Here is a 14,101-nt window from a genome sequence, read left to right as displayed (position 1 = left end):
TGAAAGCACTGAGGCCTTCCTATCAAAAATCCTCAACCCAGTAACCCGCGGATGGCCCAAAAGCATTCAATCTGTAGTGGCAACTGCTTTGTTAACAGAAAAAAAATAAAAATAAATAACTTTTAGGAGAAACCTCATTGTGAGCACACCTCACTAGTTCAGTTCAGAACTATCCTAAATCAAAAAAGCAAAAAAGTAACTTATTAACTCAAAAATCTTAAGGTATGAGGCTATTCTGTTAGGAAAAATAAAAAGCCATCTATACCAATTCTAAATTAATTTGGACAAAACAAGGTCTTACTAATAGCAAAGGACAATTAAAATCCCAAACTTACAAGGTTTTCAACAAAAGTAAGGTTTACTAAAAGTTAACAGTGTAACATGTATTATACTAACTTCTATTCTTGTGGCCTTAGGCAGTCTAGCTCATAGACATAAAAGAAGCTCACTTTAGAAGACAATAGTTATCATCTCCAAAAAAAAAAAAAAAAAAAAAAAGGAAAAGAAAAAAAGTGGGGGCGGAATTTATGTAAAAAGAGTGTTATATGGTAAATTCTTGTCCTGAAATAAATTAACTGGTTGTTTAAAGAAAAAAATATTTGTAATAAGTCAGAAAGTTGAAGCATGTCAAAGAATTGTCTGCGAAAGTCGTGAAAGAGAAAAATGTTACAAAAAAGAATTTATGCAAGAAATGTAGTATAATTTAAAAGTAACTAGGCCTCCTGAATGTTAAACTAAAAAAAATAAAGGTTTATGTGCAAGGTGTATAAAGAAAATAAAATATACTTTTGATAAAAGAATAAGGAGGCATAATAATATAAATGTTTATCTATATTAAAAGGTTAAAAATATGTGTATTTTGTTTTAAAGGTTTAATCACGTTTTAAAATATTAGAGAGAAAATTCTGTGTGTAAACATTGGCTAAAGTTATAGAGGTATCATCCAGTTTTTCTGTAAACTGGACATTAAAATAAAAGCATAGCAGGCTTTTTATAAAGCACCAATCTGCTCTTTGCAAAAATTATAAAAGGTTTAAAAAAGTCTGTAAAATCTTACTTTATGGTCAAACATTAAAAATTGGATAAATATGTCTACAAGATTTTATTAAAATTAAGTTTAACATTAATGACACACTAATATAAAGGTAAGATTTAGCTTATCTGGTATAAAAATCATACATTCATTTTGCTAGAGGATCATAGAAGTTAAAGACTTAAACTTTAGCAATTAAGACAGGATACCAAGATGCAAATGCCTGGTTAAAATGGATCAAATATTCCATCTGCACATTAAACAAAAGCAATTGTTATGCTTGTACACATGGCAAGCCAGAGGCCCAGATTGTCCCTCTCTCCACTAAGGTGTCCTCCAGTCAACCAGGCATAGGCTGCATGGTAGCTCTTTTCCAGGATTCTATAGCCTGGAGTAATAAGTCATGGCAAGCTCTCTCTGCTATATCCTGAAGTCTGGCACCCTGCGGGTCCGCCCCCGAGGGCCATCCAGCTTCCATCTCCCAACACTAAGTTCACTTTGTGTCTCTCATGACAGGCAGGAAACTTAGCATTCCTTGGAGACCTGAAGGGATGCTATGAGCTTAAGAATTTTCAAGAGCTTATCCATCAGTCAGCCCTTGTTCATCCCTAAGTGGACGTGTGGTGGTATTGTGGTGGACCTTTACTGGGCACTCTGCCAAATAACTAGACTGGCACTTGTGCTTTAGTCCATTTGGCTATCCCTTTCACCCTGGCATTTCATCAGCCAGAAGGAGAAAAAATAAGACATTCTAAAGTGAGAGAAGCCCTTTATAGGTCTTTCAACTCTCACATCTATTTAGATGCAATTGGGGCCCCACAAAGAATACCAGATCAATTTAAAGCTTAAAATCAGATAGCTACAGGATTTAAGTCAATATTTTAGTAGGTGACAGTTAATAAAAATGTAGATTAGATAAACTACATCTATTACAACCAACAGCAACAAGCTTTTCATGAGTTAAAAGAAAAACTCATGTTGGCCCCAGCCCTGGGGCTACCTGGCTTGACAAAACCCTTTACACCCCATGTGTCAGAAAAAAAAATGGCAGTTGGAGTTTTAACCCAGACTGTAGGGTCCTGGCCAAGGCCAGTGGCCTATCTTGCAAAACAACTAGATGGGGTTTCCAAAGGCTGGCCCCCATGTCTCAGGGCCCTGGCATCAACAGCCCTGTTAGCACAAGAAGCAGATAAGCTAACTCTTAGGCAAAACCTAAACATAAAGTCCCCCCATGCTGTGGTGACTTTATTAAATACCAAAGGACATCATTAGCCAACAAATGCTAGACTAACTAGATACCAAAGCTTGCTCTGTGAAAATCCCCACATAACCATTGAAGTTTACAATACCCTAAACCCCGTCACCTTGCTCCCAGTATCAGAGAGCCCAGTTGAACATAACTGTGTAGAGGTATTAGACTCAGTTTATTCTAGTAGGCCCAACCTCCGAAACCACCCTTAAACATCAGTAGACCGGGAGCCGTACGTGGATAAGAGCAGCTTCACCAATCCCTGCCAAGTGACTCTGAAGAAGACGACAAGCCCTGCTCTAGTCACACTTGGAGGCTGACTGGTCCACGCACAGCTGAAGCATGAGGAAACTCATTGCAGGACTCATTTTCCTTAAAATTTGAACTTGTACAGTAAGGACTTCAACTGACCTTCCTCAAACTGAAGGCTATTCCCAGTGTATACATCAAGTCACTGAGGTAGGACAAAAGGTTGCTATGGTCCTATTATTTTATGGTTATTATAGTGTACTGGAACTCTAAAAAAACTTGTTTGCATAATATTATTCTATACAAGGTATGTAGCCCGAGAAATGACCAACCTGATATGTGTTATGACCCATTTGAGCCTCGCATGACCAGTTTTTAAAATAAGATTAAAAACTGAAGACTGGTGAAGGCTCCTAAACGATACAAGTAAAGTGTTAGCCAAAACAGAAAAAAAGAGAGGTGCTCAAACAAGTCACCTTAAAATTTGATGCCTGTGCTGTTATTAATAATAATAAGTTAAAAATAAGATGTAGTTCTCTTAATTAAGAAAGAGGCTATATGACAGAAAATAAGTACATTTATCATAAATTAAGACTGTGTAAAAATAAATGTACATACTGGTCTTGTGTCATTTAGGCTACTTAAATAAAAAATGAAAAAAAATCCTGTCCACCTTCAAAAAAGAGAAAAGTGGCCATTCCTGTACCAGTAGTCAGTGGAACCCCTTAGAACCAGTAATAACTAACCCCGTTAATCCTCGCTGCAAAAAAGGGGAAGGTGTAACCCTAAAAATTGATGAGACTGGACTGGATCTTCAAGTAAATATTACAGTTTGAAGAAAAGTTTATAAACGCCCTCCTGAGCCAGTATTTCAAACCTTCTATGATGAACTGAATGTGCCAGTACCAGAAATTCCAGGAAAAACAAGAAATTTGTTTTTGCAATTAGCCGAGCATGTAGCCCAGTCTCTCAATGTCACTTCATGCTATATATGTGGAGACACTGTAATGGGACATCAACGGCCATGGGAAGCCCAAGAATTAGTACCTACAGACCCAGTTCCTGATAAATTCCTGGCTCAAAAAAAAATCACCCTGATAGCTTCTAAGACCTAAAAGCCTCAATCATTGGACAATACTATATAGCAAGAGTGGGGAAGGACTTCACCCTTCCTATAGAAAGATTCAGCTGCCTTAGGCAAAAACTGTATAATAGTACTACAAAAACAGCCACCTAGTACAGTTCAAACCACACTAAGAAAATCCATTTAGTAAATTCCCAAAGTTGCAGACCGTTTAGGCCCACCCAGTATCCCTCTGGGACTGGACAGCCCCCACTAGGTTATACTAGACATGTAGACATAAGGCCTATGCTAAGCTACCTGAGCGGTGGACAGGTAGTTGTGTTATAGGCACTATTAAACCATCTTTCTTCCTAATGCCCATAACAACAGGAAAACTCCTAAGCTTCTCTGTCTATGCTTCCCGCGAAAAGTGAAGTGTAGCCATAGATAATTAAAAAGATGATAAATGGCCTCCTGAAAAAATTATACAATACTATAGGCCTGCCACTTAGGCACAAGATGACTCATGAGGATACTGGACCCCCATTTACTTGCTCAACCAAATCATATGGTTGCAAGCTGTCTTGAAGATCATCACTAATAAAACCGGTAAAACCTTGAGTGTGCTCGCCCGGCAAGAAACTCAGATGAGAAATGCTATCTGTCAAAATAGATTGACTCTCAATTACTTGCTAGCAGCTGAAAGATAATTTTGTAGAAAATTTAACCTTACTAATTGCTGTCTACACACAGATGATCAAGGGCAAGTAGTTGAAGACATAGTTAAAGATATAACGAAACTGGCACATGTGCCCGTGCAAGTGTGGCATAGATTTGATCCTGAGACCATGTTTAGAAATTAGTTCCCAGCACTAAGAGGATTTAAAACTCCTATAATAGGAGTTATAATAGTAATAAGAACCTGCTTACTGCTCCCTTGTTTGCTACCTGTACTTCTAAATGATAAAAAGTTTCATCACTACCTTAGTTCACCAAAATGCTTCAGCACAAATGTACTATATGAATCACTATCAATCTATTGCACAGGAAGACATAAGAAGCAAAAATAAGAGTGAGAATTCCACTAATAAAAAGTGAGAGTCTTAAAGGGAGGAAACGAGAGAAGAGAGACAGACCCTCTCATATTGTTTTATATTGTTTTATATTCAGAAAAGGAAAGAGAAGCAAAACTAAAGGCAAGTAGCCCAGCACCTAAGAACCAGACCCAAAACCAAGGAACCAGACCTGAAACCAGGCCTGGGCCTGCCTGACCTAAGCCTGGTAGTTAAAGATCGACCCCCGGCCTAACTGATTATGTTATCTATAGATTCCGGACATTGTATGGAAAGGCATTGTAAAAATCCCTGTCTTGTTCTGTTTCATTCTGATTACTGGTGCCTGCAGCCCCCAGTCACATACTCCTTGCTTGCTCAATTGATCACGACCCTCTCACGTGAACCCCCTTAGAGCTGTGAGCCCTTGAAAGAGACAGGAATTGCTCACTCAGGGAGCTTGGCTCTTAAGACAGGAGTCTTGCCCAATGCTCCAGGCCGAATAAACCACTTCCTTCTTTAACTGGTGTCTGAGGAGTTTTGTCTGCAGCTCGTCCTGCTACAACCTTACCATTGAAAGAAAAAATAACAGAAAGCAACAACAATAGCATCAACAACAACAAAATGTCCCCACAAAAAACCCCATTCAAGGGTCAGCAGCCTCAAAGATCGAAACTAGACAAACTCATGAAGATGAGAAAGAATTGATGAAAAAATGCTCAAAACCCAAAAGGCCAGAGTGCCTCTTCCCCTCCAAATGATCACAATGCCTCTCCAGTAAGGGTGCAGAATTGGATGGAGGATGAGATGGATGAACTGACAGAAGTAGGCTTCAGAAGATGGGTAATAAAAAACTCTGCTGAGCTAAAGGAGCATGTTCTAATCCAATGCAAAGAAGCCAAGAACCTTGATAAAAGGTTAGGGGAGCTGCTAAGAAGAATAACCAGTTTAGAGAGAAACATAAATGACCTGATGGAGCTGAAAAACATTGCGTGAGAACTTCGTGAATCATACACAAGTATCAGTAGCCAAATCAAACAAGCAAAAGAAAGGATAGCAGGGTTTGAAGACCACCTTGCTGAAATAAAGCATGCAGACAAGATTAGAGGAAGAAAGAATCAACAAAGTCTCTAAGAAATACAACACTATGTAAAAAGACTGAGCCTATGATTGATTGGAGTACCTGAAAGAGATGGGGAGAATGGAAACGAGCTGGAAAACACACTTCAGGATTTTATCCAGGAGAACTTCCCTAACCCAGCAAGACAGGCCAACATGCAAATTTAGGAAATACGGAGCACACCACTAAGATACTCCATGAGAAATCAACCCCAAAACACATACTCATCAGATTCTCCAAAGTCGAAATGAAGGAAAAAATGTTATGGGCAGCTCAGCTAAGAGAAAGGCCAGGTCACCTACAAAGGGAAGCCCATCTGAGTAATAGCAGATCTCTCAGAAGAAAATCCATAAGCCAGAAGAGATTGGGAGCCAATATTCAATATTCTTAAAGAAAAGTATTTTCCATCCAGAATCGCATATCCAGCCAAACGAAACTTCAAAGTGAAGGAGAAATAAAATCCTTTCTAGACAATCAAATGCTGAGAGATTTCGTTACCACCAGGCCTCTTTCCAAGAGCTCCTGAAAGAAGCACTACATATGGAAAAGAAAAACCGGTACTAGCCACTGCAAAAACACACCAAAATATAAAGACCAATGACACTATGAAGAAACTGCATCAACAAGTGTGCAGAATAACCAGATAGCATCAGGATGACAGGATCAAATTCACATGTAACAATATTAACCTTAAATGTAAATGGGATAAATGCCCCAAATAAAAGGCACAGACTGTCAAATTGGAGAGTCAAGACCTATCAGTGTGCTGTATTCAGGAGACCCATTTCACATGCAAAGACACATAGAGACTTAAAATAAAGGGATGGAGGAAAATTTACCAAGCAAATGGAAAGCAAAAAACAGCAGGGATTGCAATCCTTGTCTCTGACAAAACAGACTTTAAGCCAACAAAGATCAAAAAAGATGAAGGGGATTACATAATGGTAAAGGGAAAAATTCAACAAGAAGAGTTAACTATTCTAAATATATATTCACCCAATACAGGAGCACTCAGATTCATAAAACAATGTCTTAGAGACCTACAAAGAGACTTAGACTCCCACACAATAATAATGGGAGGTGTTAACACCCCACTGTCGATATTAGACAGATCAACAAAACAGAAAATTAACAGGATATTAACAGAGATATTCAGGACTTGAACCCAGTTCTGGATCAAGTGGATTTAATGGACATTTGCAGAACTCTCTACCCTAAATCAACAGAATATACATTCTTCTCAGTGCCACATAGCATTTATTCTAAAATTGATCACATAATTGGAAGTAAAACACTCCTCAGCAAATGCAAAATAAGTGAAATCATAGACAGTCTCTTAGACCACAGTGCAATCAATTAGAACTCAGGATTAAGAAATTCACTCAAAACCACAAGATTACATGGAAATTGAACAACCTGCTCCTGAATGACTCCTGGGTAAAAAAACGAAATTAAGGCAGAAATAAAGAAGTTCTTTGAAACCAATAAGGACAAAGAGACAATGTACCAGAATTTCTGGGACACAGCTAAAGCAGTGTTAAGAGGGAAATTTATAGTACTAAATGCCCACATCAGAAAACTAGAAAGATCTCCAATTGACACCCTAACGTCACAATTAAAATAGCAACAGAGGTAAGAGCAAACTAACCCAAAAGCTAGCAGAAAACAAGAAATAACTACAATCAGAGCAGAACTGAAGGAGATAGAGACACACACACACACACACAAATCCCCCAAAAAATCAATGAATCCAGGAGCTGGTTTTTTGAAAAATTTAACAAAATATATAGACTGCTAGCTAGACTAATGAAGGAGAAAAGAGAGAAGAATCAAATAGACACAATAAAAAATGATAAAGGGGATATCGCCATTGACCCCACAGAAATACAAACTACCATCAGAGAATACTATAAACACTTCTATGCAGGCTGGGTACAGTGGCTCACACCTGTAATCCCTGCACTTTGTGGAGGGCGCTAAGGGGGGTGGATTACTTGAGGTCAGGAGTTTGAGATCAGCCTGGCCAACATGGTGAAACCCCGTCGCTACTAACATGGTTGCAGGTGCCTGTAATCCCAGCTACTCAAGAGGCTGAGGCAGGAGAATCATTTAACCCAGGAGGCAGAGGTTGCAGTGAGCTGAGATTGCACCACTGCACTCCAGCCTGGGCAACAGAGTGAGACTCCATCTCAAAACAAAACAAAACAAACAAAAAACCCCACTTCTATGCAAATAAACTAGAAAATCTAGAAGAAATTGATAAATTACTGGACTCATACACCCTCCCAAGACTAAACCAGGAAGAAGTAGAATCCCTGAATAAACCAATACCAAGTTCTGAAATTGAGGCAGTAATTAATAGCCTACCAACCAAAAAAAAAAAAAAAAAAAAAATTCCCAGGACCAGATGGATTCACAGCCAAATTCTACTAGAGGTACAAAGAGGAGCTGCTACCAGTACTTCTGAAACTACTCCAAACAATTGAAAAGGAAGGACTCTTCACTCACTCATTTTATGAAGCCGGCATCATCGTGATACTAAAACCAGGCAGAGACACAGTGAAAAGAGAAAACTTCAGGCCAATATCCCTAATGAACATTGATGTGAAAATCCTCAGTAATGGCAAACTGAATCTGAATACTGGCAAACTGAATCCAGCAGCACATCAAAAAACTTATGCACCATGATCAAGTCAGCTTCATCCCTGGAATGCAAGGCTGTTTCCACATATACAAATCAGTATACATCATCCATCACATAAACAGAACCAAAGACAAAAACCACATGATTATGCCAATAGATGCAGAAAAGACCTTTGATAAAATTCCACATTCCTTCATGTTAAAAACTTTCAATAGACTAGGTATTGATGGAACATATCTCAAAATAATAAAAGCTATTTATGACAAACCCACAGCCAATATCATATTGAATGGGCAAAAGCTGGAAGCATTCCCTTTGAAAACTGAGAAGGATTTCTTTGAACAAGACAAGGATGTCCTCTCTCATCACTTCTATTCAACATAGTATTGGAAGTTCCAGCCAGGGCAATCAGGTGAGAGAAATAAAGGGTATTCAAATAGGAAGAGAGGAAGTCAGATTGTCTCTGTTTCCAGAAGACATGACTTTATATTTATAAAACACCATCATCTCAGTTCCAAAACTCCTTAAGCTGATAAGAAACTTCAGCAAAGTCTCAGGTACAAAAATCAATGTGCAAAAATCACAAACACTCCTTTACATCAACAGTGGACAAGCAGGGAGCCAAATCATGAATGAACTCCCATTAACAATTGCTATGAAGAGAATAAAATACCAGAGAATACAGCTAACAAGGGATGTGAAGGACCTCTTCAAGGAGAACTGCAAACCCCTGCTTAAGGAAATAAAAGAGGACACAAACAAATGGAAAAACATTCCATCCTCATGGACAGGAAGAACTGATATCATGAAAATGTCCATACTGCCCAAAGTAATTTATAGATTCAGTGCTATTCCCATCAAACTACCATTGACATTCTTCACAGAATTAGAAAAAAAACTACTTTAAATTTCATATGGAATCAAAGAAGACTCCGTATAGCCAAGACAATCCTAAACAAAAAAGAACAAAGCTAGAGGCATCATGCTACCTGACTTCAAACTATACTACAAGGCTACAGTAACCAAAACAGCATGGTACTGGTACCAAAACAGACATATAGACAAATGGAACAGAACAGAGAACACAGAAACAACACCACATATCTACAACCATCTGATCTTTGACAAACCTGACAAAAACAAGCAATGGGGAATGGATCTTCTATTCAATAAATGGTGCCAGGAAAACTGGCTAGCCATATGCAGAAAATGGAAACTAGATCCCTTCCTCACACCTTATACAAAAATTAACTCGAGATGGATTAAAGACTTAAATGTAAAATCCAAGACCATAAAAACCCTAAAAGAAAATCTAGGAAATACCATTCAGGACATAGGCAAGGGCAAATACTTCATGACGAAGATGCCAAAAGCAATGGCAACAAAAGCCAAAATTGACAAATGGGATCTAATTAAACTAAAAAGCTTCTGCACAGCAAAAGAAACTATCATCAGAGTGAACAGGCAACCTACAGAATGGGAGAAATTTTTTGCAATCTGCCTGTCTAACAAAGGTTTAATATCCAGAATTTACAAGGAACTTAAACAAATTTACAAGAGAAAAACAACTCCATCAAAAAGTGGGCAAAGGATATGAACAGAGAAATGCAAATCAAAACCACAATGAGATACCATCTCACACCAGTTAGAATGGCAATCATTAAAAAGTCAGGAAACAACAGGTGCTGGAGAGGATGTAGAGAAATAGGAACACTTTTACACTGTTGGTGGTATTGTAAACTAGTTCAACCATTGTGGAAAACAGTATGGCAATTCCTCAAGGATCTAGAACTAGAAGTACCATATGACCCAGCCATCCCATTACTGGGTATATACCCAAAGGATTATAAATCATGCTGCTATAAAGACACATGCACACGTATGTTCATTGCGGCACTATTCACAATAGCAAAGACTTGGAATCAACCCAAATGTCCATCAGTGACAGACTGGATTAAGAAAATGTGGTACATATACACCATGGAATACTATGCGGCCATAAAAAAGGATGAGTTTGTGTCCTTTGTAGGGACATGAATGCAGCTGGAAACCATCGTTCTCCGCAAACTATCGCAAGAACAGAAAACGAAACACCACGTGTTCTCACTCATAGGTGGGAACTGAGCAATGAGATCACTTGGACTCAGGAAGGGGAACATCACACACTGGGGCCTATTATGGGGAGGGGGGAAAGGGGAGGGATTGCATTGGGAGTTATACCTGATGTAAATGACGAGTTGATGGGTGCTGATGAGTTGATGGGTGCAGCACACCAACATGGCACAAGTATACATATGTAACAAACCTACACGTTATGCACATGTACCCTAGAACTTAAAGTATAATAATAATTAAAAAAAAAAAAAAAGAAATAAGGGCTGTGGCTTGAGGAAAGGTGATAGCTAGAAACAATGATTTGGGTTTCCTCGCAATGTAAAATAATAGATGAAGCTGTAGAGTAAACATAACCCTCCAGGGAAGGCATGTAAAATGAGAAGACAAAAGAATGGAGAGCAGATCCTTAAAGATAATCCAAATCATATTATTATTATTTGAATTGAAAGGGACATTGGTCTTGTTATAGACCTCTGGCTCCTGGATCTTCAAGGAAGCAAATGTTTAACAGAGTGTCCTGAATATTGTTTCTTGGTGTCAGCTCTGCTCTCACCCTACGCACTCTCTCCTGAACCATGGAGCATGGAAGACTGAAAATTACATTTCCCAAACTTTATTGGCAGCTAGGTTGTGCCAGTGGGAGGCACTTGCATCATTTGAGAAGATGGGAGAAGACATTATGTTTTGGTGGTGCCTCCAGTAGTTTCAGCAGGAGCAGTCGGTCAGGCAGAGGCAATTCAGCAGTATTGTGTGGGCTTCAGGGTTATGGGTGACACCGCCTTTCTTCTTCTTATTTAATTGGGTCTTGTAAACAGTTCCCGGTGTTAAATCCTCTCCTATTTAAAATACCTGGATTGGTTTTGGTATACTGACTGACAGACACTTTGTATATCACATAAAGAAAATGTAAGGCTAGAAATTATCCAACCTTTAAAAATTAGACTGGCCAGGCGCAATGGCTCACGCCTGTAATCCCAGCACTTTGGGAAGCCAAGACGGACAGATCATGAGGTCAGGAGATCGAGACCATCCTGGCTAACATGGTGAAACCCCGTCTCTACTAAAAATACAAAAAATTAGCCAGCCGTGGTAGCGGGTGCCTGTAGTCCCAGCTACTCGGGAGGCGGAGCTTGCAGTGAGCCGAGATCGCTCCACTGCACTCCAGCCTGAGTGACAGAGCAAGATTCCATCTCTAAAAAACAAAACAAAACAAAACAAAACAAAAAAATTAGACTATACAGGGGATAGAAGCAATAATTTTAATTTTAAAAAGAAAAGCAATATCCTAAACGGATGCAACCGTATTTCAAGTATCTTTACATGGACCATGAAGCTCCAAGTTTATTCAGTGAATACCCTTCAGAACAAACTGATTTAACCGAGTTAAAATAATGAAATGACATATTCCAGAAACTCCTCTTAGCAGAGAAACATAGAAGGGAGCCTAGATGCACTACAGGAAGAGTTCTTGAATTTCCTTGCTACAGACCAAGTTCAAATTGAGCTACAGGGTTCCTTAGGTGCACTGCCTAGTGGAACATAAAGCTGGGCAACAAATACCCAACAGGGAAACAGTAATTGAACATAAATGTTATTAATAAAATAATTGTAATGGCAACTAATATGTAGAGCATTAACCATGTAATCAGCACTATATGAAGCACTAAACATATTTTATTTCATTTAACCCTCAAAATACTTTATGAGGTTGGTGCTATTATTATCCCTCTTTACAAATGGAGAAACCAAAGCTTGGAGAACTGAAGTTATTTGCCCATGGCCACATAGGTGGAAGTGGTAGAACATGAATAATTGATTTGCAATTTTGGAGAATGTATTTTTCTAAATAAAGAAGAAATGTGGAGGAAAACTGATAGACTGGGTAAACTGACCTTAAGTTGTCATTAAGTCAAAACTAAGCCATGCTATGTTACAGTTTTGGTGTGTAAAGAAATTGTTTTTGAGAGAGCTATTCAGAGTTAGAATTCTGTGTGAATTGTACAAAATACATAAAATTGCCTTTAACCAAAAAAAGTCAGGAATCTGCTATTTTAGAATAATTTATGGTTTTTTTTTTTCTCCAATTGGCCTGGGACTACTCTCTAAGGCAACATTTCAATGACAAAGAGATTGTTCCTGAATGTGGCTGGGGAAAAGCCATCATTGCTGAAGGAAGGCAAATATACTGTTCTTTCCCTGAAGAATAAAAAAGTACTAAAATCTTTCTAGACAGTACTATCCATTATGCGAAGAACTGACAGGGAATATAAATGGAATCCAGAGGGGAAAGAAGACTAAATTTAAGGTGACCCAGTTCCTATTAAGTTTTATGGACTGAACACTGCCATATAGAGATTCAAAGACATTTTCACCCTTATTCATAGAGTGCATACAGCTAGACACAGATGCAACCAAACATAGGCATTCAAAAGAGTATGTGTTCTCACAGGTGAAAGAGTGGCTGTCTAGCTAGGTTGAGAAGAGTGAGTGAGGAGACAGGGAAGTGGAAACTAGGTGAGACAGGAAGTGAGTTGTACATAGAAGAGAGAATCAGTGACTACTCCAGGGGCATCAGGAAGCCAGCAGAACGCTTTTTTTGAATAGCATGTTTTAGTTTGCAAAATATTTGATTCTCATTGATAAGGTATGTGTTATGATTTTCTACGTATTATAGATGATAAAACTAAGCTTAAGAGCAGTTAAATGATTTTCCAGGTTCTCAGAGTTTTGGAGAGCTAAAGCTGGGGCTCCTGCCCCCCAAATCTGGCACTTTTTGTCCTCTAAAACCAGTCATTGTAAATGAAGAATCTGAGGAACAAACATGTGGATTTTATGAAATGTAGGTTTAAAAAATGTAAACATATCAGGATCCTTAAAAAAGCACTCTCCGTGTTTTAAAGAACAGCAAAATCACTAGAAATGACTGTGTACCTTACTACTGAGAGCCCGGCTCCAATGTAATTTAGCAGCGGATTTGACACTTCTTCTGCATCCAATCCAAACCAACCAAACCTGAAAATCCAGAAAGTCACATCAAATTAAATATTGTTAAGATGTTTCACCATAATGTTTAAGGGCATGGACTCGGGGCCAGATTCCTGCTTCAAATCCCAGCTCTCTCATTTATTAGCTGTGACTTTGGGTAAGTTATTTATTTTTGCTGTACCTCAATTTCCAATTTTTTTTTTTTTTTTTTTTTTTTTGAGATGGAGGCTTGCTCTGTCACCCAGGTTGGAGTACAGTGGTATGATCTTGGCTCATTGCAACCTCTGCCTCCTGAATTCAATCTATTCTCTTGCCTCAGTCTCCCAAGTAGCTGAGACTACTGGTGCCTGTCACCAAGCCTGGCTAATTTTTGTATTTTTAGTAGAGATAGGGTTTTGCCGGTCTGGAACTCCTGAAATCAAGTGATCCACCCACCTCGGCCTCCCAAAGTGCTGGGATTACAGGCGTTAGCCAACGTGCCCAGCTTCCCATGTTTAAAATAGGATAATAATTGTACCTACCTTATAAGTCTGTTACGAAGATTAAATGAATTAGTATACATAAAAGTACTTGTGAGTGTCTCTTTACTAA

At 38.6% G+C, this 14,101-nt stretch overlaps 2 protein-coding genes across 4 annotated transcripts in view; one reads left to right on the top strand and one right to left on the bottom strand.

The window, feature by feature from the left end:
* Nucleotides 1-14,101, top strand: part of GASK1B (golgi associated kinase 1B) — a 110,177-nt gene that overhangs the window by 1,326 nt on the left and 94,750 nt on the right. The gene's annotated exons all lie outside the window — the stretch shown is intronic.
* The window catches only part of TMEM144 (transmembrane protein 144), a 63,021-nt gene that overhangs the window by 29,757 nt on the left and 19,163 nt on the right, over nt 1-14,101 (bottom strand). For all 3 annotated transcript variants that reach the window (XM_073017690.1, XM_008000106.3, XM_073017689.1), the window contains exon 6: nt 13,457-13,537. In XM_073017690.1, the coding sequence (XP_072873791.1) occupies nt 13,457-13,537 (81 nt within the window). The remainder of the gene's footprint in view (nt 1-13,456; nt 13,538-14,101) is intronic.

This window comes from Chlorocebus sabaeus, chromosome 7, assembly GCF_047675955.1.
Source record: "Chlorocebus sabaeus isolate Y175 chromosome 7, mChlSab1.0.hap1, whole genome shotgun sequence".
NCBI lineage: Eukaryota > Metazoa > Chordata > Mammalia > Primates > Cercopithecidae > Chlorocebus > Chlorocebus sabaeus.
This window is presented reverse-complemented; position numbering and strand designations above follow the sequence as displayed.